We start from the raw sequence: 23,897 nt of genomic DNA on the forward strand, positions 1-23,897 counted from the left end.
ATGCCCGAGAGCCAGGCAGCGACGGTGCTGCCACCCCAGATATTCCAGTGTGTGCCCTCGGGGGCCTGGCACCCACTGACTGGAAAATGGATGGAGGCCCCTTGTCACAAAGGCCTCCCCAGTCTTCCCAGCTCAGTTGGGCTGGGATGTGGAGGGAGCTGGGGACAGAGCCCTGGGACGCCCTCCCGGCTGGTGCCAGTCTGCTGCCCTCCTGAGCTCACTGCACGGGAAGGCAGCGACTAGGCCCCAGGGCTGCTCACCTGGTCAAAGAGGTAGACAGTGACGTCGTCGTAGAAGGACACGGCCTTCTTCTTCCGCTCCAGGTCCTCGCAGAAGGCCTGGGACAGCAGGTTGGGCATCTTGAGCAGGCTGCGCAGGTTGCTGGCACTGTGGCTCTCAGCCACCACAATGGGCACAGCAGCCGGCTCGTCCTCGCTCTCCTCACTCTGCTCCTGGATGTTGTAGCAGCGCAGCTCCTCGTCCGATTCGTCGCTGTCCTCGGTGTCCTCCTCCTCCTCCTCCTCGGGCTCCTCCCGCCGCTCGGGGCCGGGTGGCCGCAGCTCCGCGTGGGCCGGCCGCAGGGAGAGGTCGAGGGACAACTGCTGGCCCTGAGCTAGTGACAGCTCTTCTGCCAGGGCCCTGCCAGGACCCTCCTGCACTTCCCCTTCTGGGGCCACTCGCACCCCTGGCTCCTCTAACGGGTGCTCTGGCCCCTCAGGCTTGGAGCTAGGAGCGACAGCCTCACCCAGCAGGCCTGAGAGCCCCTCCTGCACGAGTTCTTCTCCACCAGCTTTGGCCAGGACCAGCAGGACTGGGCCCTCCGGGCTCATTGCCACGGGTGACAGGAAGAAGGACTTGCATGGCACAGACCCTGCTGGGATGCTGGGGATGGCAGGGCTCTCCTCCCAGGTCGTATCTCTGGAGCAGTCTGAGTCTGGTCTGTGGCCTGCAGCTGTCTCCTCAGCCCTGGCGGCACCTTCCGGCTCCAGCTCTGGCTCTGGGTGGGCAGCCTGGACACTCCCTTCCCTGGGGCTCACCCCTTCACCTGCCATTGAGAAGCCTACACCAGAAACTCCAGTCCCCATGCTGCAAGCAGCTCCCTGAGGGCTGTCAGGGGTGTGGCAGGGCTGGGGTGGCTCCTCCCCATCACTGTTTTGGCTCGGGGCTCTTCCCAGGTCTTGTGCATCCAGTTGCGAGCACCCCGCCTCCCTGTCCAGCGCTTCAGACCCATCGCTGTCCTCATCTTCCTTGAGGTACCTCTCGGCGTCGGTGTCATAGTCTGAGAAGTAGGCTGAGTCGCGGTACGGGTTCTTCTCGCTCAGGCCGTGAAGCTCAGCGCTGAAGGATGAGGAGAGGTGCATCTCTGAGGCCATAACATCTCCTTCGCCCGCTGCCAGGCCTACAGGCGACTTCCCCAGGTGGGTGAAAGTCTCTGGCTCCCTGGGCTCATGCGGCTCCTTTAGGATAAACTCCGGGGACTCATAGTTCTCGGTGTCATAGCCGCTGTCCAGGGCCTTGGGCTGGCTGGAGGGGATGCAGCTGATGGGGCTGAAGACTTCACAGGAGCTGGCTGTGGATGGGATGTCGAGGGATTCCAGGGAGTCCGGCGTCCCCACCTGCTTCTGGAGAGACTTGAAGGACGGGATCACGTCCACTCGTTCCACGAAGTCTCCGGAGAAGTCAGTGAATACACCAGACGTGAGCTCCGTCGTATCTTCGTCACTGCAGTCATCCATGTCAGGGAAGCTGGTGCTGGAGAAGGTCTTGTCTGGGGTCCGGTCCAGGTCACTTGTGATGCTCTTCCCACTCTCCACTGCAATGTCTCCGGGCACTTTGCCAGCTGCCTCAGAAGCCTCTGAAGGGATCTGGGTGCAGTCTGCACAAGAGTTGCCCTCTGTGTGAGCATATGGGACAGCCCACTCCCCAGGACTTAGCAGGAGGGCTGCCCCCTCAGCTGGCACAGTGGTGCTCTCAGATAGCTGGCAAGCTGCCCCTGTCTCGGCATGTCCCATATCAACAGGCCCTGGTGGATCCATACCCCTTAGCTGTGGCATTTGGGCATGGTGATTCCCCTCCCCTCTCTCGGCTTGTCTTGATACTGTGCTGGCATCATCCAGGCACGTCTGGGCTGCAGCTCCGGCCGAGGAGTCTGTAGGGAGCGCTGCACCGGAGGCACGTCGTGAACCGGAAACGCCGGCCAGTGCTGTGTCTTCCGAAAGGTCGAAAGCGGATGAGTCATGGCTCTCCCAGTTTCCCAGGCCGTGGGGGGAGGAAGAGGAGGAAGAGGAAGAGTCCTCTTTGTTGCTCGGGGTCCTGCGCTGCCCAGGATCCAAGCAGAAGCTATGGTTCTCGGTGAGGGGCTGGTCCTGCAGTGCTAGCTGCAAGTCCTTGACCAACGGGCTCCTCCTCTCCTGCAAGGCGTCCCTGAGCTGGGCCTCGTCACGTGGCACCGAGTCCAGGGGCTCAGCCATAAGTCCCCGGAAGGTGATCATGTGGCGGTAACACCAGCTGTCGTTGGCAGGGGGCTCGCAGGGCGGCGGGGGGCAGTTGCTGCTGTTGTTGTTGGCCGAGCTGTTGGACGTCCAGTGCTGTCTCTGCACCTCTGTGTTCACATCCTCCGGGACCAGCCCGCTCACGTGCTCTCTGCTCCTGCACCGGGGGCTGCCGCACGGGCTCTCCTCACCCAGCTCCAGGGTGATGCAGTCCAGCCTGGAGCCCTGAGTCCTGCTGGCCACCTTCTGCCCCACACACTCCAGCAGCCTCCCCCCCAAGGGGGCTGGGTGGGGTTCCTCATAACCCGGGGGGCCGTAGGCACAGTTCACTGATGGGGAGATGCCCAGAGGGTCCTTAAAGATGTTCTTCCGGAAGCTGGGGACCTGCCACTCCTTGCTGCCGGCCTCCAAGGACTCCTCCTCCAGCAGGTAGTGGTCGGCGCCATTGCCTGGGGATGGCTGGTAGTACGGGGGCTCCTTGCTGTGGCATTGGTAGGGGTAGTAATCGGGATGCTCCCAAGAGCCCTCGCTGGGTGGGGCGGGGCCCAGCAGGGGTTCCATGGTCAGGGAGCCAGTGGGGCTGTTATCTGAGTCATACATGCCACTGTCCTGGCCCCCCTTGGCTTGCCAGCGGGACCCCTTGGCCGGGGAGCCATACTCACAGTTGGGGCTGTAGGAGCACATGGCATAGTCCAGCTCGGTGCGACCCTCGGCGGGCCCTTCGATGCGGATGTAGTACTCACTGCTGAGCGAGGGGCTGCGGGCGCCCAGGATGGGCACCACGCTGGGTGCGTGCAGGCTCGGGCAGCCCTGCTGCTTGCACTCGTAGCAGGACGGCGAGACGCCAAGACTCAGCCGCCCCATGGAGCTGGTGGGGTAGTACAAGTCCTGGTACTGGGCGGCACTGCTCGGGCTCAGGGCCCCCGCGGGCACCTGGAAGCACTCAGCCTTGCTGGGCTCCCACTTGTACTCGAAGTTGAGGCCCTGGCTGGTCTCCATGACAGTCAGGACGTCGTCCCCGTCCGAGTGGAAGCCTTCGGCAGAGAACTGCTCCAGCAGCGGGAAGGAGGAGACCTCAGTGCTGCGGTGGCTGCTGCTGGAGCTGCTGTTGGGCTTCATGGAGTTCCAGCGCCTCTCGAACTCCTCCTCTGCCTCCGTCGCCCCCTTGGCACACAGGTAGGAGAGCAGCAGGTGCACCTCTTCCGCGGTCGGCCTCTGCTCGGGCTGCAGCCAGCAGAACTGCATCACCTCGTACCTGCGACACAGAAGGACACTGGCGTCTGCCCCTGCACAGCGCCCCCGCCTGCCTGCGGCCGCTCCGGCACCAGCCTATGGCTGCACGCTCCCCAGCCCCCATCTCCCTGCCAGCCCCAGCCGCAAGGCGACCTTCCACCAGCCGGTGAGAGGGCGGCTGGGCACGGGCACACGCCCACCCTTCGCCTGCACACAGCGCCACCACGCGCATTCTGACTCACTGCTCAGCAGGACTGCCCCCGCTCGGCAGATGGCACCGGGCCCCTCAAGGCACCCCTGCCCAGAGCCAGCCCAGGAGAGAGGAACCGGAGGGGAAGGGAGGATGCACAAATAGGAGAGCGTTCGGCAAACAAGTTGCTAACACGGGAGTCGGAGGCCTGAGGCAGGCGGAAATCTGTCACCCTCCGGCAGCACCTGGCAACTCCACCCCACCCCGGTGACCGCGGCGCGCTCCTCACCAGCGCTCAGACAGCAACAGCTTCAGCTGGGGCTTGGGCAATTTGAGCTGCTGCTCCTTGATGGCGTAGGTGAGCACCTGCCGGTCGGAGTAGCAGTAGTATGGCTGGTTTCCCAGCTCAAACAGCTCCCAGATCGTCACGCCCAGAGACCTGCAGAGACAGGGACGAGTGTGTGTCGTGGCAGCACGGCAGGGTGGGGGACAACCACTAGCAGAGAGGAAAGGCCAAGGGAGGGACGTGCCCCAGCTGGTCCCACTGACCTGGGCAAGACAGGCAGCTGCAGGCTCAGGCCTCTGGGTTACGCAGGGGCAGGGCCGTCCGGAGATGGAGGAAAGAGGCCAGCTCCCCAGCTGGCATGAATGGGCCCCGTTCCACTGGAGTCCATGGACCAGATCCACCATGGTGTGAACAGGCCCCGCTCCACGGGGGTCATCGGGCCAGATCCCCACCTGGTGTGAACAGGCCCCGCTCCACTGGGCTTATGTCTGTTCACGCAGCTGGGGATCCATCTCAGATTTTAAGGGCAGGTGGTGCCAGTCAGATGACGCATGCTGACCTCCTGTAAAGCCCTGGTGTGACGAAGCGGGACTGTTCTTAATGTTTCCTCTGAATATTGGGGGTGGCGTGCCTCAGTTTCCCCTAGGCAGTTCTTAAGTCTCTAGGTGGTGGGATAAGGGTGTATGGTCGTTGCAGAGCCCTAGGGGGCAGATGTGTGCAGGGGTCTAGACACAGAGAATGGCCGACACCCTTCTTCCTGGCAACTGATGGCCTGGGCCCTTCCCCCCTGCAAGGTGAGCGTTAAAGGGTTGGAGAACAAAGGAATCCAGTGACCTCCTGGTCCCGAAAGGGACAAAGCCCAGAGGAGGAGGGGCTGGAGGGGGAGTCAGTTTGGGGCTGGCTGGGGACGAGGAGTGAAGTGCAGACGTGGTTCTCTGGCTCACTGCCCCCCCAAAATGGACCCGGCTGAGGGGTCCGGTTCTCCGCACCTACAAGCTCTGTGTTAGACCATGTTCCTGTCATCTAATAAACCTTCTGTTTTACTGGCTGGCTGAGAGTCACGTCTGACTGCGGAGTTGGGGGGCAGGACCCTCTGGCTTCCCCAGGACCCTGCCTGGGCGGACTCACTGTGGGAAGCGCAGGGAGGGGCAGAGGAGGCTGAATGCTCCGAGGTCAGACCCAGGAAGGTGGAGCCGGGTGAGCTGTGTGTCCTGCAGACAGGCTGCTCCCAGAGAGGAGACTTCCGCAGAGTCCTGCCTGGCTTCATAGGGACCAGTTCCAGAGCATCGCCCGGGGACTCCGTGACACCTGGCCTCAGACCATCCCCAGCGACTGTGCCCACCCTGCCAGGGCTGAGGACATGCATAGGCCCTTGTGACTCTCCAGGATGGGAGGCCCATCCCCTGCGGGGTCCATATGGGAGTGGCAGCCCTGCCCTGTCCCCCACCCCACACCCCAAGGGCTCAGCCCCGCCTACCAGGCCACGAGGCCCTGACACATCCTGACCCAGGACACAGGCCCGACTCCACCCGCACGCCGGCTGAGGGCAGGGCCTGAGTCACTTGCACACAGGCGGGGGCTGGGGGAGGGCAGGGGCTGCTGGCCGCCTGGCACGTGCCCCGCCTGGGCCCTGCGCTCACCAGACGTTGCTGGATTTGGTCTGATCCACAATGAGCAGGTTGCCGTGCACCTCGTCGATGAGCTCGGGCGCGATCCAGCGCAGCGGCACCCACAGCTGGTCGGCCGTCACGAAGTAGTCACCCTGCCGAGCATGCGGGGTCAGCGCGAGAAGAGAACGTCAACCTACGCGTGAGGGGCCGGCACGGCCAGGTGTGACAGCAGCCGCCCCAGCCCCTGCTGCCCCGGGCCCCTCTTCCCCCATCCCCCCAGCCCCTGCTGCCCCGGGCCCCTCTTCCCCCATCCCCCCAGCCCCTGCTGCCCCAGGCCCCTCTTCCCCCCATCCCCCTCCAGCCCCCTGCTGCCCCAGGCCACTCTTCCCCCCGCGCACCCCCCAGCCCCCTGCTGCCCCGGGCCCCTCTTCCCCAGCACCCCCCAGCCCCTGCTGCCCCGGGCCCCTCTTCCCCCCATCCCCCTCCAGCCCCCTGCTGCCCCAGGCCACTCTTCCCCCCGCGCACCCCCCAGCCCCCTGCTGCCCCGGGCCCCTCTTCCCCCATCCCCCCCCCGCCCCCTGCTGCCCCGGGCCCCTCTTCCCCCCATCCCCCTCCAGCCCCCTGCTGCCCCGGGCCCCTCTTCCCCAGCACCCCCCAGCCCCTGCTGCCCCGGGCCCCTCTTCCCCCCATCCCCCTCCAGCCCCCTGCTGCCCCAGGCCACTCTTCCCCCCGCGCACCCCCCAGCCCCCTGCTGCCCCGGGCCCCTCTTCCCCCATCCCCCCCCGCCCCCTGCTGCCCCGGGCCCCTCTTCCCCCCATCCCCCTCCAGCCCCCTGCTGCCCCAGGCCACTCTTCCCCCCGCGCACCCCCCAGCCCCTGCTGCCCCGGGCCCCTCTTCCCCCCATCCCCCTCCAGCCCCCTGCTGCCCCAGGCCACTCTTCCCCCCGCGCACCCCCCAGCCCCCTGCTGCCCCGGGCCCCTCTTCCCCCATCCCCCCCGCCTCCTGCTGCCCCAGGCCCCTCTTTCCCCCGAGCCCCCTGCTGCCCAGGGCCCCTCTTTCCCCCCATCCCCTCCAGCTCTCCTCTTCCCCCCAGCCCCCTGCCTCCCCATTTCCCCTCCACTTTTCCCTTTTCCCCCAGCCCCCTGCTGCCCCCTTCCCCCCCCCATCCTCCTCCAGCTCTTCCCCGCCAGGCCCCTGCTTCCCCCTTCCCCCAGCCCCCACCCAGCTCCTCTTCCCCCGCTTCATCTCCTCCCCATCTCCTCTTCCTCCATGTCCTCCCTTCCCCTGCCCCTGCTCTCCTGGCTACTGCTTCTCCCCCCAACCCCTTCCCTCCCACTCCTCCTCTGCCACTTCTCACCCCACGATCCCCAGCCCCGTCCACCGCCTCTCCTTCAACCCCACCATCTTCCCACCTCTCCTCCTCCCCCAGCCTCTCCTGTGCCCCCACCACATCCTCCTGCCCCCGCTGCCCCCGCCCGGCCCTCTGCTGCCCCCTTCTCCCCCCAGCCCTCTGCTGGCCCCCCATCCCCCGCTGCCCCCTCCTCCCAGCAATTCCAACCCCCCAGGGCTGACGCGACCTGCCCTGCAGACAGCCACTTGCCCTGGGTGCCAGGCAGACGCAGGACTCCGGACTCAGCTGGCAGCTGAGGTCTGAGCTGCTGCGAACCCCAGGGAGAGGAAAAGGCAGCAGGGATCTGCCCCCTCCCTCCACGACTTAGGGGAGCAGACCCTGCCCTAGCCTGCGCCCCAGCCCCTGCGCGTAACTGAAGGCACAGCTGCTCCGGTCCCTGCTGGGCCCTGTTTAGATTAGGAGGGAGGGAGGGAGGGAGGGCATTGCCAGCTGCTCCATGTGGGAGAACCCCCCTCTGAGTCACACCAAGCAGCGTCTGCCCTGCCCGGAGGGGGAGCGTAGGAGGCTCAGACATACCCATTCCCAGGCCCCTCTCTCCAGGAAGAGGAGGGGAAGCAAGCGGAGACCCGAAAGCCCCATTCCTAGGACACTGGGCGAGGACAACGAATCCCAGGTGCTCAGAGTAACCAGCCCGAAGGGACCCAGCCGCCAGGGCCTGGCCCAGGGCTCCCATCCTCCAGCCCCTGCCCCTGCCTACAACTGTCCTGCCCTGCTACAGTAACCCCAGCTCCCGAGTCTGCCCCGGGTCCCTGAGCCCCAGTGGAGTTGGCAGCTCTGGGCCAGGAGGATGCCCCAAGCCTGGGACCAGGTCATCCCACGGAGCCTGGGTTCCAGCAGGTGCAGGGTCATGCAGAAAGCCACCCCCTCCCAGCCCAGACTTACTTTGTACTTGCAGTGAGAGAGGCCGTAGTCCCCGATTTTGACGGTCAGGTCAGCAGTGAGTAAGCAGTTCCGCAAAGCCAGGTCGCTAGACAAAGGAAACGCACAGCTGCTGTTACACAACCCCGGGCGCGCTGGGGCGGTGGAGTTCACACGCGGGGCTGAGCCACCGCCAGTTGGGGTGAGGGTGCAGGGCAAGCAGCAGCCACCCAGGAAAGGGTGGGGAATGGCCAGAGGGGCCTGAACAAACCGGTGGGGAGACTAAGGAGGGGGAGCGTCAGGGGTCTGGATTTGAACCCGTTCCATGGGGAGGTGGGGAGTGAGCTGGGCCCAGACTTTGGCCAGAGGCAGTTCGGGTCAGATGGCTGAGCGGACGGAGACAGCAGGGATCAGGCTGTAACTCACTGGCTATTGCAGGGCATTCCAACCATCAGCCACCAAATCCATTGCAGGGAACGCTCAGCCTCCGGCTGCCTCCGGCCGTCCATCCCTCCCTCAGCCGAAGCCAGGGAGCATGGAGATTGCCTGGCAACCTACCTCTGCCATTTCCTATCACACCACTGTGACACACGCCACGCAGAGTGCGAGTGTGCGTGCATGTGTGTGTGTGTGTACGCATGCATGTATATATGTATGGGTGGGGGCATGGGTGCAGCTGTATGCACAGGTGTATGTATATGTGTGGGGGTGTGCGGGTGGGAGGGTGGGGGGGTGTCTGCACATGTGTGGGTGTGGGTGAGGAGGGTGTGGGCATGTATTTGGGGGGGGCGTGGGCATGGGTGTGTGCATGTGTGGATGGGGCAAAGGGGCATGTGGGGGGGGGTCGAGGGTGTATGTGCGCGTGTGTGTATGTGGGGGGGTGTATGTGAGGGGGGCGTGCGTGCATGTTTGTGTATATATATATCTATGTCTGTGCGTGTGTGGGTGGGTGGGGGCCAGGAAGGATGTGGGTGGGTGGGTGGGGGGGTGAGGGTGTATGAGCATGTGTGTAGGTGCGGGGAGTGAGAGGGTGCGGGGAGGGGATGTGTTTGCATATGTAGGGAGGTGCATGGGGGGGCATGAATAGGTGGCAGAGCGGGGGTGTGTATGGGGATGTGGGCATGTGTGTGGGTGGGGACGTGGGTGTATATGCATGTGGGGGGGGCAAGGAGGGGGTGTGTGTGTGTGCGCGTGCAGGGGGGGGCGAGGGTGTATGTGTGTGTGTGTGCGTGGAGGGGGGCGAGGATGTATGTGTGTGCGCATGCGTGTGGGGGCGAGGGTGTATGCGTGTGACCCAGGCAGGACCGCATGGGGAGCTGGTGCACACCAGGCACGGATCCTAGGCTGCAGGTGTCTGGTTCGAGTCCAGCTCAGCCCAGCTCAGCGGGGATTAACATCGTCCCGACTAACGGCTCTCTGGTGGCCCGTGCGAGATGAGTTTGGTGGGTCCCAGCTCATGACTTGCACTCCCTGCTGTGCTTTGCGCCGACTGGCAGGCTGAGCGGAGAGGCCAGGAGCACATGGCCCAGGGGGACTGAACTGCCCCAGGGACCCCAGAGGAACCCCCGCTCCCGCTGGGGCAGGGCAGCTGGCCCTGCTGTTGCCCTGTAGAGACCCACAAGGGTCCATTCACCAGCACGAAATAGCAACGGGGGGGCACTGGGCACCCAGGAACTACCTCTGCCAGGGCCTCTGGAGAGCAGTGCCAGAGGCCCTGGGCACCCGCCAGGCGGTGGGCAGCGCCGGGAGGCAGAGACAGCGAGGCAGGCCCCGCCCGAGGCTCCGTGCAGGACCCGCCAGCGCAGGGCACAGGCTGTGGCAGGCAAGAAGGATCCGACGGCCCCAGAAGCCAGTGCTCGCCCTCTTCAACAAAATCACTGATGCTGGAGTCTCCGTGTGCAACTCACTCAGCACCAGGATATTGTTGGGGAGGAGAAGCCAGAGGGCGGCGGGTGGACCAGGTTTGAGGAGAGGAACCCCAGAGTCCTGGGCAAGCAGCAGTGCCATGCTGTGCTGCTACGCTGGGGTGAGACCCCCTCGGCCCTCCAGCCAGCGGGTGGGCATGGAAAACCACGGGCTAAAAGAGCCGTAGGGCAAGCCGCATGCAACCCCTGTCCCCCCAGTCGCCAGGCTGGGGACTGGACATCCCCCACCTCATGCCCACCCCCAGACACGCCAGGCTGAGGACTAGACATGCCCCTCCACACACCCCTCCCCCATGTTCGGCTGCCCCCCCCCACATGCCAGGCAGGGGACTGGACACCCCACCCCCACACCACGCCAGGCCAGCCCCACAACCAGCCCCTCTTCCTGCTTGGCCCATGTCCTCTAGCTGCCCGTGCCGGGGGGGGGGGCGGGGGGGGAGGGAATCACCAGCCCCCAGGCCTGAGCATGGGAAGCACCTTTACTGCAGTCTCTGCTCACAGCCTGGGCCCAGGGGCGTCACGTTGCGGGCCCAGCAGACCCAGGGGCGGCCCCTGAGCCTCGCTGACGGGGAGGTGGTCGACTGAGGCTGCATAGGGTACGGGGGAAGTTACAAGGCCTTTCCAGCCCCTGCTGCCCCCCCAAGCCCTGGTGCCCCTCCCCACCCAGTGTGGAGCTCTCCCCCAGCTCCCCGTCCCAGGGGGCACATCCGCAGGGAGCTGACGGTGTCTGGAGCCATGGGGGGCGGGGCGGGCGATGCTCAGGGCCCAGCGGGTAGGGCAGGGGAGTGTCTGTGGTGCCCCCTCCCGCAGCGGCCCAGCCTCACCTGTGCACGTAATGGTTCTTGTGCAGGTGCAGGACGCCGCATGCCACTTCGCAAGCCATCCTCTGCAGGGTGAGGGGGTCGGGGGCCATGGAGTCGGCCACCTGGCAGCTCCGCAGGTAGCCCTTCAGGTCGCCCTGTCACGGGAGCAGCAGCCGTCACCGTCCCTGAGCCATGGCCCGGCCGGCCAGCGTCAGGGGCTCTGAGCCCCTCCCCGCTCTGCGGCCCCGCGCCGCCCTGCCCCAGGGAGACCCCGGGGGCCCCACACACCATCACAAAGGGGGGGAGCAGCCGCGAGCGGCGCTGAGTGCGTCAGGGGAGTGAGGGGGCGTCAGGGCAGGGGAAGAGCTGGACGGGTTTGTGTGTGTGTGGGGGGGGGCAGGGAATAAACCTCCCCAGTCCCCTGCCCACGAGCCACAGGCAATGCCTAGGCCACCTCCAAACACCCGCCTGCAGGGTGGGACGTGGCACAGGGGGCAGATGCCGACCAACACCCCCCATGGGCTCTCTCCCCACATGGGGCTCGGGTCTGGAAAACCCAGCAAGGCTGGGGCTGCCCCATGCAGGCAGATCCACCACTCCGCTGCAATCCCAGCTCCCCGGCGTGAACCGCATCGCCCCAGCCGCTTGGGGAGCCTGCCAGCGCCGGACGCTACCTGGGGGCCTCTCGGACCCTCATTAACAGCCTGGGCCTTGTGCTGCCTGCAGGGATCCGCCGCGGCTGTGAGCCGGCGCGAAGGGCTCCGCGGAGACCCCAGCCATGTTCTCGCTCCCTGGAGCCTCACTAACCCTGCTACCAAACGAGGGGCAAGCGCCCCCACCCCTCCTGGCATCCCCCTCGCTTTAACCTGTGGCTCAGCAGAGGAAACGAGCCAGCCCCAAAGCTGTGGGGAGCTGAGATTCACCAACGCTGGGGAGCGAGGGGGACCCAGCGCGCTCAAGCGGGGCCGGAAATAACCTGCTCTGGACACAGTGTTTGCCGCTGAGTGTTTGCAGCAGCAGCTGGGCCTGGGGGAACCCGCAGGGTGCCAGCCCCAGCCGGGGAAAGCAGGGAGAGCCCAGGGGGCACCCGGCCCAAAGAGGGAGGAGGGTTTTAAAGCAGGCGACGTACCAGCGGGCAGAACTCCATGACCAGCAGGTAGGGCGTCACCTCGGCGCACTGGGCCAGGCACTGCAGCAGGTTCGTGTGCTGGAGAACCCTGTGCAGGGAGGGGAGAGAGGAACGGAGACTGCAAACCAGGGAAGCAGGGTTGAGGCAACTTCCCTGTCATCTCTGGCCTGGGGCAGGCAGGGGCTGCAGGTCGGGCTGGAGGGGCACCGGCAGAGCTGTGTGCGGGGAGCCTGGGGCTGGGCTAGCAGAGAGAAACCTTTTCAGAGAGCTTTCTCCTTGTCACACAGCCCGTACAATGCGTCACTGGGGGCGGCAAGGAGCTCTCTGTGACCCGACCCCACGCCAGGCCTGTCTGGGCAGAGAACAAATGGGTACCGGGAAGTGCCAGCCGCCCCGACAGGACCCACAACAATAGGGTGTTTGTTCATCTCTCAGTGTAAAGTTGCCTGCTACTCCAACCCCAGCCCCCCCAGATCGGTCAATGCCCCTCAATACCAACCCGCGGCCTCGCAGCTACTGTAGGCCAGATCCCCCCACCCCCAGATCTATCAATGCTCCTCAGTCCCAACCCCCAGCCCCCCAGCTACTGCAGGCCAGCTCCCCCCTGCCCTCACAGACACACTTCCCTGTCAGTGCCCCTGCATCCCAACCTGCAGCCCTGCGGATTAGTCCAGGCCTGGACTCCTGCCCAGCTCAGCCACCCCTCGGTCCTACCCAGCCCCCCGGAGTTTCCTCCCAGGAAGTAGACACAGACTGGGGCTGATTCGTGCGATGGTTTGGGATGGGACCAGTTTGCTCTGATCTAGACCCCAACCCAACGTGCTGCCCGTGAGCAGAGCCCGGAGACCAGGACAGGCCCAGACGGCAGCCACCCTCAGATGGTGGCTCAGAGACGGCCAGGCTGGGAAAGGGCCTCTCTCAGCCACGGAGGGGAGCCTGCCTGCTAGCGGCTCTGCACCCCTGGGAGCCCTTTCCTTGCGTGGCAGAGACACCGGGGCCAGAGCGGGCACTATGCTGTCAGCAGCAACCCCAGGGCCTACCTGTATGGCTGGGCTTCCTCCAGGAACTGCATCTGGTCCTGCACGCTGGCGCTCACCTTCAGCTCCTTCACCACCACCTGGCTGCTGCTGAGCCCCGAGTTCACCTCCCCCAGGAACACCTAGGGACAGCAGCGCATGTCAGCCCTGCACCCCTGTCCTGCGCCTCGCGGCAGGTCCCCATCCTGGGCCCACGTCCCTGCGCCCCTTGGCACGTCCTGTCCTGCACCCCGCGGCACATCCCCGTCCTGCGCCCCCCGTCCTGCGCCCCACGGCACGTCCCTGTCCTGCCCTCATGTCCCTGCACCCCATGGCACGTCCCTGTCCTGCTCTCACGTCCCTGTGCCCATGTCCCTGCCCTGAGCCCATGGCACCATGCCCTGCAGTATGTCCCCTCCCCACCCCCATGTCCCCTCTCTGCATCCATGTCCACGCCCTGTCCTTGTTGCTGAACCCGCTTCCCCCTCTGTGGGGCATACTTGTCCCCTCCGCCCCACCCTTTCCTACCCCATCACTGCCTCACACCCCTCCCTGTTCCTGCATCCCCACATCCTCCCCCTGGCACACCCCCTTCCCCAGAGATGGGCGCCTCTCTCCCTGCAGGAGCACCTTCCCCTCCCGAGACCGGCACCCACCTCCCCAGTCTCCCCTTCCCCAGTCTCCAAGGCTTCCTGCGGGACAGTCTGGGCAAGGACTCCAAAGCCACAGCGGGTCCCAAATGCTCACGCGCAGCTGGGGAGCCAGGGGATGGAGCAGCTGGTGCTCAGACACAGCCCCACACGGGCTCTGGGGCCCACCCCCCATGCAGCTCCAGAACCCCACTGCCGGGGCGAATCCCGGCCTGGGCTGGTGTCCCTCGGGGAGCCCTTCCTGGGCACAGCCCGCCCCCCCCCAGACAGCCCACCCAAGAAAGGGACGTGCTCACCTTCCCAAACCAGCCGTGCCCAATCTCCTTCAGGTAGAGGAGGGTGTGCCGACCCAGATCCGTAGACTTGAGCAGCTGCACTGTAAGAGAGCACATCAAGCTAGCTGGGCATCAGCGCTCCCGGTGGCCCGCCCAGCCGGCCTGCCTGCCAGGTTACCCGCGTCTCCCAGCCGTGCCCAGCTCGCCCCCTCCTGCCGTTCGGCGCCAGGCCCCGTGCAGCCTCCTGGCGGTCATCCATCGGCCCTGCGGCGCTGCCTCCTGGGCTCCGGCTGGCAGCGGTGCGGGCTCAGGCACGGCCTGGCAGCATTGTCCCTGGCGCAGCAGGTACCGTGGGAAGCTCCAGCCCCTCACACCCTGCGATGCGGCACCGGGCGGAGCTGCACACCAGGGGAGTCGGCCAGCGCCCCCGGGAGGGCAGCAGGTGTCAGGCGTGGCCCCTTCATCTCTAGGAGCCGCTCCCCGCTGGCATTCCCCACCATGGGCTGGGAGCCGTCTGCCCCAGCAGAACAGCCCTTTCCCGCTGAGCTCTCCCCAAGGTGGCAGTAGGTGGAGGGCTGCCCCTCCTCCCCCAGGAACCCACAGCCGGACAGGGAATGGGGGGTGAAGTCAGAGCGAGCCGGAGCCCTGCATCCCAGTCCAACCACCCAGCTAGCAGCTGTGGGGCATCTGGCATTTAGCCCCCCCCACTCCTCCTGCCCAGCCCTGCCCGGCGCTCGCTCCCTCCCTCCCCCCCGACAGAATCCCAGCATTCCAGCCCCACGGAGGGCAGCAATGGGCCCATTGTTGGGCAGCATCGCGCTGCCCTGCACAGCTCTGGCCACGCCAGACACTGGGGCCATTGTCCAAGCCCCAGTGAGATCAGCTGGGGCAGCGCCCGGCACAGCAGAAGAGAGGGGCAGGGGGGTGAGGGCGGTGTCTCTGGGGCAGCGTTTGTTGGCTCCTCGCCCCGCCCGGCGAGCTCAGAATTCCTCTCCCACTCACAGGCCTGTTTGCCACGGCCAGGGGGGCAGCACCAGGGAAGGAATTTGGGGCCGTGGGATGAACTCAGAGAGCGCCTATGTCTCCAGGGGCCTGTGCCAGGACAGGAGCCCAGTGTGACCTGCCTGCCCAGGATCCGAGCTCCCCCTCCAGCCAGTGCAGGGCTGTGGCAGAGGCCTTCCCTCCCCCAACCTGCCCAGCCCAGAGCGCTACTCCCAGGCCCCTCAGCACCAGGGCTGGTCAACCCGGGCTGCTCCCTGGCACTGGCGCTGGAGAGAAGGCCTGGGGGAGGCTGGTCAGAGGGGGCTGCAGGCTAGGAGACGGGGCCGCTGGGGCCGGCTGCCCCTCCTACTAATGGGCCAAGACCAGCACCTCCTGGTCATGTGTCTGGGCATGTGTGATCCCTGCGCCCCCGTAGGGAGAGCTTCCCCCACAAAAGCAACCCTTTATCCCAGGTGTGTCCACCCGGTGGTGCCACTGAGCCACGGGCCAGGGCACCAGTATCACGGGCCAGGACCCCGGGATCCCCCACAAGGCAGGAAGGCAGGGGCCAAGAGCGCCCTCTACAATGGCCAGGTAACACTCTGCGTGCCAGCGGCTCGGGGGCAGGACAGCCGCCAGTAAGCCCCAGCCAGCTCTGCTCCCCTGGTGGGGGCTGCAGGCAGTTGTTGGACTCTCCACCCACCCACCAAAGAACTGGGGGGCGCAGGGAAAAGTCACCGCCCAGCGACTCCAGGGAGAGGCCTCGGAGCCAGCCATGGGAAGGGGCTGCTGGCCGTGCAGTCACAGTGTCTCTGCCTCCCTGCCCCAGCACAGAGACGGCTCCGTCCCCACCTTACACAGGTGCCCATGCTGTGTACATGGCAGCTGCGATCACGGCGGGCACCGGCCAGACCCCCAGGCGGCTGCGGCCCCGCTCCTTGAGCAGGACGGGGAGCACTGTCCTGGCAGGGCAACGCCACGAAGGCTCCCAGGGAGCAGCAGGATTTGAAGCTGCAATCCACTCAGGAATTGCAGCCGCCCACCCCCGCCCTGCCCCACCACACACCTTACCTGAGCGCCCTGGCTGCTTGGCCATGGGGAGCGACACCTCGGTGAGGGGCAGGATGTAAACCTCGGGGCCATTCTGTGTGGCTGGGGAACCCTGCACCGAGAACTCGGTCACGTAATCTTCTCCCTCAGCATTCTCAAATTCCTGGCCCGGGCACAAAGCAGAGGGCAGAGGGTCAGGAGAGGCAGATGTGGGCACAGAGCTGAGCACGCCCACATACCCCCCCACACACACACACACAGCTTCCCTGCCCCCTTCAGCACGCCACGGAGCTGGCAGGAGAGTAGAGACGTGAGGAGCCCAGCATGCCCTGCCTCACACGCTCCTCTTCCTTTCCTCACACCCCACGCCCAGCAGGTCTGTCAGGCTGTGGGCTCCTCCTGGGCCCCTCGCATGTCTGTACAGCACCTGGCGCGCCTTGGGGGCTGCCCAGCCAACCGGTTTCTATTGCGCCCACGCAGAGCGTCGGCTAAGCCGGGCCCGCTCCCCTGCTCCCCAGGCAGCCCTGTGTCTGATGCAGAGCCATGGCCCGGGTGCCACGCAGCTGAGCTCACTGCGAGCCCCGTCAGCAAGCGCCCCTGCTCAGCGAGTGGAGAGCATCCCCCCGCCAGGGCGCGATCTCAGCTGCCTCCCCCCACATTCTCTGGGGCCAGATCGCCCATCACCCCAGCACGCATGAGCTGCTGCAGCGTGAGCTAAGGGCCAGGCAGCCCCAGGTGGGGCTGGGAGAGACTCCAGCCCCCCAAGGCTCCGCCCGCCCCACGTCTCTCTCACCCCTCTCCAGAGGCCTGCGGCCCACGAGCACTCTCCCTTTACCTGGCTGTGTGCCCCAGACAGCCCTTCGGGCCTGACGGCTGCCTCTGTGATCAGACAGGACACGGCGAGCATCTCCCCTGCCCCGGCCCGCCCCAGCTGCCACCAGCCTCATGGTGCCAGGGGCTCGCTGCTGTGCCACGCTCGGGGCTCCTCCCTGGCTGGACTTGCTGGGCCACGGGGCAGCGTCCGGGCTGGACGCAAACCCTCTCCCCACTCCTATATAGGCAGCGTGGCGGGGCTGAGCCGCCCCATTTTTCCTTTGCATGCTCTGCAGGATGGTCCAGCCCGCATCGCAATACGTCCCCCACCCCACGCCAGCCGGCTTCTCCGCTCGGGCGCCGCGAGCCTCCACAAAAATCCCAGCGAACAGAGAAACCTGTTACTCGGGCACATTCTCTGCGGGGAGGGCACGGCCCTCCCACCCAACAGGGCACCGGGGGCATTTCCAGGGCAGAGGCCTGGCCAGAGAGCGACGCAGCCGGAGCCAGGCACAGCCGGTGCGTGGTGCTGAGCTGCCCAGGCCCGGCCCAGCTCCCTGGGACAGGAACACGCTGTTCGCGTGAGCCAAGGAGAAGGGCCCCAAGTCTCCGCGGGCCCAGGCACACACGCCATGATCAGGAGTTAACGAGGCACCAGACCACCTGCACCCACAGCCACATCGCTGGCTGGTCCCCTCTCCCCTCATCCCCTCTAGCCAGGCTGGGACCCCTTCCCCTCATCCACTCCACCCCCTGAGCCAGGCTGGGACCCCTTCCCCTCATCCCCCTCCCCAGCCAGGCTGGGACCCCTTCGCCTCATCCCGCCCCGAGCCAGGCTGGTCTCCTCTTCCCGCATTCCCCGCCTGCCCCCAAGCCAGGCTGGGACCTCTTCCCCTCATCCCCCGCCCAAGCCAGGCTGGTCTCCTCTTCCCACATCCCCCCCCCCCACTCCCCGAGCCAGGCTGGGACCCCTTCCCCTCATCCCCCGCCCACACCAGGCTGGTCCCCTCTTCCCACATTCCCCCCCCGAAACCAGGCTGGGACCCCTTCCCCTCATCCCCCCCCCGAGCCAGGCTGGTCTCCTCTTCCCACATTCCCCCCGCCCCAAGCCAGGCTGGGACCCCTTCCCCTCATTCCCCGCCCAAGCCAGGCTGGTCTCCTCTTCCCACATTCCCCCCCCCCAAACCAGGCTGGGACCCCTTCCCCTCATCCCCCACCCGAGCCAGGCTGGTCCCCTCTTCCCACATTCCTCCCCCACAAGCCAGGCTGGGACCCCTTCCCCTAATCCCCTCCCCCACCCCGAGCCCGGCTGGGACCCCCTCTTTGGAGCACTCACTTTGAAGCCAATGTCTCCCTTCTTGCAGCACAGACAGGCCAACATGAGGAAGATGAAGGTAAAGAGACCAGAGAAGGAAAGCGCCACCACGGCGAGTGACGAGGACCAGGAGAGCTCGCTAAGGGGGGTGCCGTCTGCAGGGAGACAAACATGGGGGGAGGAGAGATTAGGGGGGCAGGTGACAAATGCAGAGTGTCTCCCTTGGGGGACAGAGGCAAGACAGAGAGGGGACAATACCAGGGAGCTGCGTCAGGGAGCCTGGCCAGGGTGAGAGTCCGGGGCAGGGCTGGGAGCCCCGCAGCACTGACCCCAGTGTGGACCGAGCAGGGGTTGAGCCACCTCTGACGGGAAGGGTCCATGGACACACTGTGTGAGGAGGCAAAAAACAGTCCCAGCCTAGGCCTCCCGACCCAGCTGCTGTGCCCCTGGATGTACACGACACCCCCTTGGCTCCCGAGCTGGCCCCGGAGGGCAGCCCCAGCACAGCCAGTGGCCCACGGTGGCCGTGAACAGGAGCTGAAGGCCAGGGCTCGAGGCTTAGCAGAGTACCCCGAATGCAGCCCAGGAGGGAGCAGGGAAGAGGGGAGATGCTGCATTGCGCCCACTGCCCACAGGGGGGCACTGCTGCACCACAGACAGGTAGCCGCAGGCCAATTGCTCTAGGGCCGATCCCCTGGCCCAGGGGGCACCGGCCTGGGGCCCTGTCGCCTGCTAACCACAGAGACGCCCATTTGGAAAAGACTTAGAGAGAACAACTGAACCGGTCAGAATTAGTTTCACTGCAAAGAAAGCAAAAAGAACAGCTGAACCCCGGGCCGCCAGGCGCTGCGATCAGGGGGCAGGAGACACTTTTCAAAGCGAAAGAGCAGATTTGCTATTCGCGCCCGTTTATACAACCCCCGAGGAAGCCGTTAACTGGCTTCCTAAAGCCTCGGTCTGTGTACGCACACCTGTGTCCATGCCAATGTGCATGTGCACCCATGTGTATCTGTGTGCATGTTCCCGCTCACGCGTGTGCACACCCGAGGATGTCCGAGTACACGTGCGTCCTCACTGCACACGCAAACACGTCTCAGCCTCTACGGGGCCTCGCACTCACTGGAAGGCACAGCAGATACCTGGGCGCCGCACTGTTGCCATGACAATAATTCACAGATTCCTAGGAGAGGCCTGCCCTGAAACAATCCCACAGCAGAATTGTCAGGAGAACATCCCCAAACGGTCCGTGATGGCGAATCCCCCACGCCCCTTGGTAAGCTGGTACTCCAGCGCTGCACCCAGTCGGGGAGCCACACTGGCCTGTCCCAGGGGATTTCTAGCCACCATCCCTTCCTCTGGGATCCTGCTTTAGCCCTGCCAAGCAATTCCAACACGGGCCGGTTCCTCAGAGGATGAGGCAAGGAGCAGAAGCAGCCCCTGCTGCTCCTCAGCTCCCTGCCCCACTAGCACTGGTCTCTGCAGCCCACGTGGGCTCCCAGGTTGCTTCCTGGCACCATTCACTTGCTGAATCTCTCCTAGATGGCCTGAAATGGGCTGGGTCCTTCATGCCCCCAACCCCCCGCAATCTCTACTTGCAGAGTCAACTTCATCCAGCAGCCCCCAGGTTCTGTAGGGTCCATGCAGGATGCTCTCAGCGAAGGATCCAAGGATGGTTCTCTTGGATTTACTACGCCCTCAATTAGTGGCTTTGCACACACACTGGGAGGCTGTAGAGCGGAGGGGAGGGGAGGGGCGTGGGGGGAGCTGCGAGTCTGGGGGCTGCAGGGTGGGGCTGGACCCGGGTCTTGTTCGTGGGGAGGTCCTTTTCCAGGGCGCTGGTGCACGCTCCCAGAATCCCAGATGGGGGAGGTGGACGTTACCAGCTAAACAGAGATTAACCTACAGGAAGGTGCAAGGGCCACCCGGGGACGGCACCGATGCAGCCACCTCTGGGGTTGGCCGCAGCAGCAGTTCTGTTCTGCCAGCATCACATCGGGGTGGGAGGAAGAAGAAGGACACGGCCTTCTACTCAAACCGCACGAGGGGCATTTTAGGCAGGCAGAACGCCACAGCTGCGGCAGGAATTCGGGCAGGGCACCGGACGTGCTGCTCCTCCAGCTGAAAAGCCCGGTGCTAGCACACTGTGCTCCCGGCCTGGGGCACCCGCTCAGGGGCAGGTCAGCTGCAAAACCTCCCATCCCCCAGCAAACAGGAAGGAAGCCGGTGCCCGTCTTGCGAAGGGCTCCGCAGGCCCCAGTTCCTTCTCATGCCCCATGCAGACGAAGACTGAAGATGGCCCTGTCCCATCCCCGACCCCTGGTGCCATCCCATCGCTTGGGGCCTGGCCCAGCACGGCATCTCCTCACCAATATCCCGCGGGCTGCGACGGTGCCGCAGCCCCAGGAAGACGGGGGGGATGAGCCCAGCGCCTCCAGGTGAGGGGGAAATGGAGCCGGGGACCCAGGCTTGGAAGGAACCCAGCTCTGGCCACAAGCAGTAAAGCACCAGGAGAGAGAAGTACCGTGAGTACCGGTAATGGGCCAACCCCGCGTCTCCCCTCTGCTGCAGGCAAGTCACCAGGGCTTCCCCCGGCCCAACGTGCTGGCCTCTCCCAGGAGGTTCGGAGCCTTTCAGGAAAGCCCAGGGAGCAGCAGGGTGTGATGCTCATGCAGATGCACCCCCCACCTCCCCAGGGAGCCCAGAGCATCGCTGCTGCGGCCAGGGTAAGCGAGAGGAGCCGCCGAGCGAGCCTGCCCCGAGCAGGGAGCCCAGCAGAGCCATCCAGCCCCCGCTGGCCTCGAGAGCAGTCAATGGCAGACACAAGAGCCCTTCATGCAGAGGGTTTACGGGGCACCTGTGGAGAGAACATTGGCGGCTTTTGTTGCCGAGCTGTGAACTTGCTTTGTGCGCCCTCGATGCCAGCAGCTCAGCCGCTTCCCGCAGGAACCCCCACCAGCACCCGCCTGACGAGCTGCAGCTGAGTATTACTATGCTGCTCCAGAGCCGCCGGGAACAAACGGCGTAATTATACCAGGAGGAAGCAGCAGGAAGGCACAGGAGCTGCTGTGGGGGCCCAGCCATGACTCAGAGGCCAGCCGGCTTGCTCCACACCGACTGTCGTAAAAACACCACAGCCAGATAGCCGGCTCCAGGAGCCAGGCCCCTCGCCAGCCCAGGGCGCCCAGCGGCACAAGGCTGGCTCTGCAGGGAGCCGAGAGAAAGGCAACCAAAGTGACCAGGGAGCTGCAGGGAGGAGGGGGAGGAGGAAAGGCTAAAAGAGCTTGGCCATGGGGGTAGGGGGTACATGCAAAGCAGCGATGAATAGGCCGGGGGACAGTGAGGGATGGAATGACAGCAAGGGAAACACAAGGTGCTAGTCCTTGGGACAGCCCAACAGAGGTGCGGGGAACCCGGCTGCAGGCACATGGACCTAGAGAGAGAGAAACCACTAGCCACGCTGGGCACGAGCCAGTGATGGCCACAGGATGGAGTGGTTGGAACGGGCATCTCAGAGCAGGACAGCTGCTGAGACTGGCTCCTAACTCGGATTGGACACTGCTTGAGGCAGGGCCCCTCTTTCTGCCAGCTTGCTGCACCACCGAGCGCAGTGACCCTGCACGCCAAAGCAGGGAGACAACAGGCCCCGTTTGCTCTTTGGCTTCTGGGTCATTTTGCCTGGGGGGAGCTCCCAGGAACAAGCAGGGCCCACAGCACCAGAGACATGGCTCACCGTGGGGTAGTGCCTGTGGCACCAGACACGACTTGCCACGGGGCGGTGCCCATGGCACCAGAGACCTGGCTCACCCCGGGCGGTGCCCGCAGTACCGGAGAGATGGCTCGTCAGGGGGTGAGACCCGCGGCACCGGAAACACGACTCACCCCGGGCGGTGCCCGCAGTACCGGAGAGATGGCTCGTCAGGGGGTGAGACCCGCGGCACCGGAAACACGACTCACCCCGGGGCGGTGCCCGCAGTACCGGAGAGATGGCCCATCATGGGGTGGTACCCACGGCACCGGAGACACAGCTCCCAGGCTAACTGGAGCACCGCCTCTTGCCCGTCTCACGGCAATGTTCCTGTTCACCCACCAGAAGCCCAGGTGCCCTGCCCATTCCCTCTCTGGAGAGCCCATCAGCAGAGCTGGGCTCGGGGTCAGCTCCTCACACACCAGCCAAGCCAGACCAGGCTCTGCCAGCTGGGACAGCAGTGGGAGGGATTCACCAGCCGCCGAGCCTCCTTTCTAGCAGAGGATTCTAGCAGACGCAGGTGGTGTCGGAGAGAAGGCTTTGGATTCTTTGACCATGGGATGGTGTTCCAAGAAGGAGGAGTGCTAGGCAGGACGGGCTCCACCTAACGAAGAGAGGGAAGAGCATCTTCGCAAGCAGGCTGGCTAACCTAGTGAGGAGGGCTTTAAACTAGGTTCACCGGGAGAAGGAGACCAAAGCCCTGAGGTAAGTCGGGAAGTGGGATACCGGGAGGAGGGACGAGCAGGAGCACGTGAGAGGGGAGGGCTCCTGCCTCATACTGAGAAAGAGGGGCGATCAGCGGGTTACCTCAAGTGCCTATATACAAATGCACGAAGCCTGGGAAACAAGCAGGGAGAACTGGAAGTCCTGGCACAGTCAAGGAATTAGGATGTGATTGGAATAACAGAGACTTGGTGGGATAACTCACATGACTGGAGTACTGTCATGGATGGATATAAACTGTTCAGGAAGGACAGGGAGGCCAGAAAAGGTGGGGGAGTTGCACTGTATGTAAGAGAGCAGTATGACTGCTCAGAGCTCAAGTATGAAACTGCAGAAAAACCTCAGAGTCTCTGGATTAAGTTTAGAAGTGTGAACAACAAGGGTGATGCCGTGGTGGGAGTCTACTATAAACCACCAGACCAGGGGGATGAGGTGGATGAGGCTTTCTTCCGGCAACTCACAGAAGTTACTAGATCGCAGGCCCCGGTTCTCATGGGAGACTTCAATCACCCTGATATCTGCTGGGAGAGCAATACAGCGGTGCACAGGCAATCCAGGAAGTTTTTGGAAAGTGTAGGGGACAATTTCCTGGTGCAAGTGCTGGAGGAACCAACTAGGGGCAGAGCTCTTCTTGACCTGCTGCTCACAAACCGGGAAGAATTAATAGGGGAAGCAAAAGTGGATGGGAACCTGAGAGGCAGTGACCATGAAATGGTCGAGTTCAGGATCCTAACACAAGGAAGAAAGGAGAGCAGCAGAATACAGACCCTGGACTTCAGAAAAGCAGACTTTGACTCCCTCCAGGAACTGATGGGCAGGATCCCCTGGGAGAATAACATGAGGGGGAAAGGAGTCCAGGAGAGCTGGCTGTATTTTAAAGAATCCTTATTGAGGTTACAGAGACAAACTATCCCAATGTGTAGAAAGAATAGTAAATATGGCAGGCGACCAGCTTGGCTTAATAGTGAAATCCTTGCTGCTCTTAAATACAAAAAAGAAGCTTACAAGAAGTGGAAGATTGGACAAATGACCAGGGATGAGTATAAAAATATTGCTCGGGCTTGCAGGAGTGAAATCAGGAAGGCCAAATCTCACCTGGAGTTGCAGCTAGCAAGAGATGTTAAGAGTAACAAGAAGGGTTTCTTCAGGTATGTTAGCAACAAGAAGAAAGTCAAGGAAAGTGTGGGCCCCTTACTGAATGAGGGAGGCAACCTAGTGACGGAGGATGTGGAAAAAGCTAAGGTACTCAATGCTTTTTTTGCCTCTGTCTTCACGAACTAGGTCAGCTCCCAGACTACTGCACTGGGCAGCACAGCATGGGGAGGAGGTGACCAGCCCTCTGTGGAGAAAGAAGTGGTTCGGGACTATTTAGAAAAGCTGGACGAGCACAAG

At 64.5% G+C, this 23,897-nt stretch overlaps 1 protein-coding gene across 2 annotated transcripts in view; it reads right to left on the reverse strand.

Moving 5' to 3' along the window:
• The window catches only part of AATK (apoptosis associated tyrosine kinase), a 63,709-nt gene that overhangs the window by 7,085 nt on the left and 32,727 nt on the right, over window positions 1-23,897 (reverse strand). For both annotated transcript variants that reach the window (XM_074972121.1, XM_074972122.1), the window contains exons 2-11: window positions 18,059-18,192; window positions 15,931-16,072; window positions 13,900-13,979; window positions 12,978-13,096; window positions 11,938-12,025; window positions 10,830-10,963; window positions 8,105-8,189; window positions 5,842-5,963; window positions 4,205-4,354; window positions 261-3,747 (exon numbers count right to left, since the gene is read on the reverse strand). In XM_074972121.1, coding sequence (XP_074828222.1) covers window positions 261-3,747; window positions 4,205-4,354; window positions 5,842-5,963; window positions 8,105-8,189; window positions 10,830-10,963; window positions 11,938-12,025; window positions 12,978-13,096; window positions 13,900-13,979; window positions 15,931-16,072; window positions 18,059-18,192 — 4,541 coding nt within the window. The remainder of the gene's footprint in view (window positions 1-260; window positions 3,748-4,204; window positions 4,355-5,841; window positions 5,964-8,104; window positions 8,190-10,829; window positions 10,964-11,937; window positions 12,026-12,977; window positions 13,097-13,899; window positions 13,980-15,930; window positions 16,073-18,058; window positions 18,193-23,897) is intronic.

This window comes from Natator depressus, chromosome 14 (assembly GCF_965152275.1).
Source record: "Natator depressus isolate rNatDep1 chromosome 14, rNatDep2.hap1, whole genome shotgun sequence".
In the NCBI taxonomy this organism is placed as follows: Eukaryota; Metazoa; Chordata; order Testudines; family Cheloniidae; genus Natator; species Natator depressus.